The sequence below is a fragment of the Sipha flava genome, unplaced genomic scaffold (genome assembly GCF_003268045.1).
Source record: "Sipha flava isolate LNK unplaced genomic scaffold, YSA_version1 224_pilon_pilon, whole genome shotgun sequence".
Classification (NCBI taxonomy): domain Eukaryota; kingdom Metazoa; phylum Arthropoda; class Insecta; order Hemiptera; family Aphididae; genus Sipha; species Sipha flava.
The window spans coordinates 705,022-711,099 of record NW_020272857.1 but is presented as its reverse complement, the minus strand read 5'-3'; the positions used below and the strand labels follow the sequence as shown (position 1 = coordinate 711,099).

At 26.7% G+C, this 6,078-nt stretch overlaps 1 protein-coding gene across 3 annotated transcripts; it reads left to right on the top strand.

Annotated features, from left to right (window-relative positions):
• Window positions 1-211: 211 nt before the first annotated feature.
• Window positions 212-5,784, top strand: LOC112683332 (zinc finger protein 184-like). Of its 3 annotated transcripts, XM_025554334.1 has the most exons (5): window positions 212-310; window positions 370-426; window positions 615-959; window positions 1,025-1,153; window positions 2,840-5,784. In XM_025554334.1, exons 3-5 carry the CDS (start codon window positions 795-797, stop codon window positions 5,720-5,722), a joined length of 3,177 nt encoding a protein of 1,058 aa, XP_025410119.1. In that variant the 5' UTR covers window positions 212-310; window positions 370-426; window positions 615-794; the 3' UTR covers window positions 5,723-5,784. The 3 variants fall into 3 exon arrangements, with proteins under 3 accessions (XP_025410119.1, XP_025410118.1, XP_025410120.1); XM_025554333.1 differs by having other exon boundaries at window positions 226-426; XM_025554335.1 differs by lacking the exons at window positions 212-310; window positions 370-426 and adding an exon at window positions 433-544.
• Window positions 5,785-6,078: the final 294 nt, after the last annotated feature.

The window sequence follows — 6,078 nt, the reverse complement described above, 5'->3', positions numbered from 1 at the left end:
CCTTAACTGTTAAAATTATATGACCATAATTTCTCACCAAATGCCTAAATTGTCGATTAAATCATGATATAATAATAATTATTATTATATCATGGGTTAAATAATATTCAGTCCCAACATTATTCTTACAACATATTTTAATGATTAGGTTAGGTTATTTTTTTTTTCGTTATTGATAATACAACTAATAGTGATTACGAGTGATACCATGCTTTTCATGTTCAAAAACGTCAATAGTTAGTTTAACACTAGGGATGGAGAAACCACGTTTGCCTCATGCAATGAGTGTTATAATTTCCTTGGCTCCACTGTAAGACAAAATCAGATGGTTAACTATTCAATCTACAGTATAGCGTTTCTGTTTACCAGGTTTACATTTACACTTTGTCAAAATTACGTTCACTGCTCGTGTTCGGCCATTGTCAGGTAAAATATTTATTGGTTGATATCACGTTGCGGTTGCTACAAATTATAAATGCTACCTTATGTTGTCAATTGTCATTATATTGTGTACGTTTATGCAAACCTGATCCCCCCTCCTTTTGTAAGCGCGCTCTTTCGATCGGTGTAGTGATTTAGTGATTCAATATTACTTATGTATTTATATTATTTAGATATCTTTGAAACATTACTGTTAAACTTCACCACACGGTTTTTACACTGTCGGCGAGCGCAGAAAATCGATAAATTACCATGTTGGATCATCACTAATTTGAAGTGTTGATTGCCGAGTGTTTCTCCCAGTAGTCGGATTTTTGGTTTTCCTTCGTGGCTGTCTGAAAACGATTGTGACAATGAGTAACTCACAAATGCATCTACACAGCGAAAATTTTGATCTCTGCAGAATCTGTTTATTAGAACCGGAGTCTAACCGACATGTCAAGTTTATACATATTTTCACACCAAGTGGAGTTGGTGTACCATTGAATCAACAAATTTTTGAATTCTTAGGGGTCAAGGTTTGTAAATTCAAAAACAACCTTTTTAATATTATTAATCATTGGCGTTATATAAATACTCTTAGGTTGACAAGGATGATATTAAACCAAAAATCATTTGTGAAAATTGTCATTCAGCATTGTCAAACTGGACTGAGATGAAGAATAAAGCTGCCGAATCTCAAATTGTTATCAATTACATTGCAAAAAAAAAAGTAACATTTTTCAATATTATTCTCATGCAATATTTATTTATTTCCATTTATATTATATTTGGATTTCTTGATGGATTTATATATTAATTTTCTTAAATGACAATAACGTTTCAGGTAATTTATTTCCTTGGCCACATTGCCCTTAATAATTATATAATATGTAAACAACATGTTATTTTGATTTGGTTACTTTTTATTTATACCAATTTAAGTGTTAAATTAATCATTTTTTCAATTAGTCTAGTCTCCAGTGCTTGTATCAGCAAGTCATTAGTTATTGTGAATTATGAACAAACACTGTTGGTAATCAACTAGTTAGTATTCACTGCTCAATAGATTAATTCATGTGTCTTATTTATCTAATAATGTAATTTAAATATTATTAGGCTCTAAATCCAATTGTAGGTCGGTGATCAGGTCTCATTGTTTTATGAACACATATCTTACCTGAATTATTTGGTTTCAGCGCCATTGTTTTACCAAGTATTTATACTAAAATAAAATTTTCTGAATTCTGATTTACAAATGGTATTCTATTTCATTTTTATGTTATTAATTTACATGTTTAACATACTGTTGTAACTTACCACCTTTATTTTCAGGGTAAATGGATATCTAACACTATTTTTATTCAATTTATCCAATTGCTGTTAAAAAAATATGTTTTAATTACTATAATAAGTACATTATATTGAGAATTTATTGCATTATTAGTTAAAAATATTTCATAATTCTAAATTATTTTTATACCTTATATTACCTTATCACTAATTATATTGTATATAATTTAAAAAAAAAAGCATTGTGTACTTTTTATTTGTATTCTTATTTAAATAAATATATTATTATTTCTAAATTCCTTAAGAAAAATATAAATAACTATTTATATCATGGAGTATAATTATTTCATAAAGTTATTATAGTTAAATATTATGTGAAATAATTTGAATTACATAAGTAATTAGTAGGGCGCAGATTTTAATTCCTTGAAAAATACCTTAAAATGCCATAGAAAAAAATGCAATTATGAACAAAAAAATTAATTAATGGCATTAAAAATGTAAAAAATGAGTACCAAAAATGCACTACATTTTTTTTTTTATTTTATTTGATCAACTCTTTCCATACACATAGTCCATACTATTGTTATCGTCATTGACTATTATACCATAATTTAATGACATAATGATAATATAAGATGATAAAGTGTAGTTGTCAATAAGTTGATTAAAGAAAAATATTGAATACTTGAATTTTTTTTAATTTTTTCCAAAAATGCTAAATTTTTAAGAAATATGAAAATTATGTTCAAAACAATGAAATAATAAAGTAGTGAAAATACTAAAAATGCATTAAAGAAGTAATCATGACAAAAAATGCAAATTGAAAATTAAATTATATGAATCTATATCACTTGAAACATATTTTTTCCAAATTAAACATTGTGTAAGGATTTAGAAAAAATAAATACATTTTGCATTGAAATCCATGCTCTAGTAATTAGGATATCATCTCTGCATAAGTATATATTATTAAAATATTTAAGAACAAATATCCAATTATTTTTTTATTTTTTACTTGGAAGGTTATTGATGTAAACTTGTTATTTAAAAAATGTTATACTACTAATACAATGACTAACCTTTATTATGTTTGATATAATTATTCTTATATGTCTGTTTTTAGTTTGGTGTTAATGCAACTGAAAACAGCCAGCAAACTTCTAATGAATCTGATACTTCATTGGATTCAAGAAATACTGCTGAATCAACAAATGCATCACATTCTCAAATAAAATCAAAAATATCTGTAGTGAAAAAAAATGTACCAACTAATTGTAGCACTAGTAGTAATCGAAGCAGTTATAATCAATCATTTACAACAAATCAATCAACAAGATCAGTATCTGTTTCTAGTGAATCTGATGATGATACATCTTCTTGCCAAGAAGTGACTGTTAATAATGAAGTAATTTATGTATCATCGGATGGTGAGGAAATGGTTCAAAACAATTCAGTAAATGATTCAGCTACATTTGAAGATCTAAACTACTGCTCCATCTGTAAAAGGAAGAATATTTTTGATCATGACTGTTCCCATTACAACAAAGAATTTTCAACTTGTTTGGTACCTAATTGTAATATATTGTCTAGATCTCTAAAAGATTTTACACCGCATTATAGACAACACATTGGTATGCCTTCTGGAGTAATGTTATGTCTTCGTTGTTTCCAAGAAAACAAAATATCTGAACGTGATGTTAACGGTTTTCACACTCGCTGTTGCACATTAAATATATTTAAATGTTTTACATGTAATATAATATTTAATACTATGGCAGAATTTGCCAGTCATAAGCTAAAAACACATAATGGTCGGCTTATAAACTCTTCAGGAAATTATTTATGTTTTTATTGTGAAAAATCATCTCCAGATCTGATGAAAATGAATGAACATATTAAGCATTGTCGTGAAAACCAAATGAAAAATGTTAAAGACAATGTAACTGATAACTGTATGAAACACGAAGAACCTCAGGAAAGTGAAACAATGTTACTTAATGATAAAAAAAATGAATATAAAAGAGGGAAAGATAAAAAAATTCCGCGTTCTGCACAACATCTACTTTTTACATGTTTAAAACCTTCTTGTAATCTTATTTTTCAAAATTTTGCTGTTTTTAAATTTCACCACAGAGAGCATTTTGAAATTGGAAATAAATTGATGTGTTGGCAATGTTGTTCACCATTTTCCAATTTAAATGGTCTAAGAATGCATCAAGTAAAGGGTAACTGCCGAACTCCTGGTATGTTTAAATGTTTTGAGTGCACTGAGGTATTCAATGACCTTCAAAGTTTAAGCATTCACAAATATACTATACATGATGGTGATTTAATAGCAAATAAAAAGAATAAAAAGACTATAATTTGTGCATTTTGTAAAAATGAAATTTCTATTCATAATTTTAAAAATCATTTGGTTAAATGTCAATATAAAATTGAAAAAAAAGTATTACCTAAACCTCATTTGATTAAAAAAACAAAATATTCTAATTCTAAATGTGTATATTGTGGTAAAGTTTGTCTTACAGCTGCAGCTTTATCAAGTCATATAAAAATTCACAGTCCTAAATCATTACAAAAAAAAGACGCAAGAAAAAGATTGAGTAATACATCAATGAAAAGCAAAGTACCTTATGAATTAGTAAACACAAGTAAAATGGAAGGTGAAGATAGCAATCAAATATTATCTAGTACTTCTCAAAGTAATGATACACTCACATCTGACTATGAAATGGCTAATACAAGTGATGGTGGGAAAGATATGTATGAAGTTATTAATCAAACTAGCTCTGGTTCTTCACAAAGTAATGAAATGGCAAATGACTATGAAATGTTTCCATTTGTAGATAATTATTATCTTTGTATTAAGTGCCCTAAGAAGTTTAGTTCTAAGAACGGATTAATAAAGCATTGGAATATTTGTTCTTCAGTAAGTACAATGAAAAGCTCTATGAAAAATGTACCTCATAATTATTATTGTACTAAATGTAAGGAATATTACACTCGACTAAGTTTTGTTGAACATTGGAAAATACATCATGGAAGGAGACTTCCATACCATAAATTTAAACGATTTTCTTGTACAAAATGTCCCTTTAAGTTTATGTATAAAATAGCATTATTAATGCATGATGAGCATGTGCATGGTGGACCAGAAAATTCTGAAAATATTACAGTTGAAACTACTCATTCTGATAATGATGTAATGTTACCAGTAATATCCAATACAACATCGTTGGCCAATTGTAATGCTGAAGATATTGAAAGATTAATAGAAAGTGATAAAGGATTTTTCAATGGTAAAATTGAATATGAAGGAACTACCAATACAATATTAGATATTCCTGAAGAACTGAATAATGAAAATGATCATGATATAAATGAACAAAATAATGATAGCAATGACTTGAGAAATAATGAAGAACAGGATATAAGTAATAATAATGATGATAACAATAGTGATTATGTTGATGTACATAATATTCAAAACGTAGATACAGTTATAGATGAATTAAATTATAATAAAAATAAAATAAGCCCAGAACAGCTTCCTTCTGAAGATTTATTGATGGTTAATAATTCTAATGAAATGGATTGCAAAAGTGAAGTTATAACATTTGAAGTAAATGATAAAAATGAGGTGGCTACAGTAGATAATAATGAAAAAGATATTACTTCTCTTACAGAAGAAGATATTCAAATTTGTATTGATAACATGCTATCAACAAATAACTCCCAGCATTTGAATGAAAATGAAATTATCAATATAGTACAAAAACTACCTATTTCAAGTGATGAAAACAAAGAAACAAATGAATCTGAAGGATGTTCAGTAATTAGTGAGAATTCTTCTGAACAATGTTCAGTTATTGGCATAAACTCAACTGAAAAATGTACAGATATTGATAAAAATTCTTCTGAAGAATGTCCAGTAATTGACAACAATTCTTCTGAAGAATGTTCAGTTATTGGCATTAATTCATCTGAAGTAACTGACACAAATTAAATAACAAATGGCTGATTATGAAAAAATTTAAAACCTGTATTATTCTTTTGAAATAAGCTAAGATATTTTATTAAAACTTCAATAATTCAGATGTAATTGTTTTCAATAATTTCATAAATTATGTGTTTCCAATTCCCAACTATTTTGAATAATAATATTTTTAAATTGATTAGTATTTGTAAATATTTTTTCATCCTATATTTAACAATTATTATTAGAAATTAAGATTTATTATAAATTATTATAAAAAGTCCTCAAGTTGACTAAATATTTGATTTTTATATTTATTTATAAAAAAAATTAATATTTATAATATTAATTAATGTTCTATATTTATTCCCATGTATTAGACACTG

Excerpts from the sequence above, each read along its gene's own strand:
- LOC112683332 (XM_025554334.1), top strand. The coding sequence starts at position 795 with ATGAGTAACTCACAAATGCATCTACACAGCGAAAATTTTGATCTCTGC. Across the intron at positions 960-1,024 it reads TTGAATTCTTAGGGGTCAAG|GTTGACAAGGATGATATTAA; the intron begins GTTTGTAAATTC and ends AAATACTCTTAG. Across the intron at positions 1,154-2,839 it reads ATTACATTGCAAAAAAAAAA|TTTGGTGTTAATGCAACTGA; the intron begins GTAACATTTTTC and ends GTCTGTTTTTAG.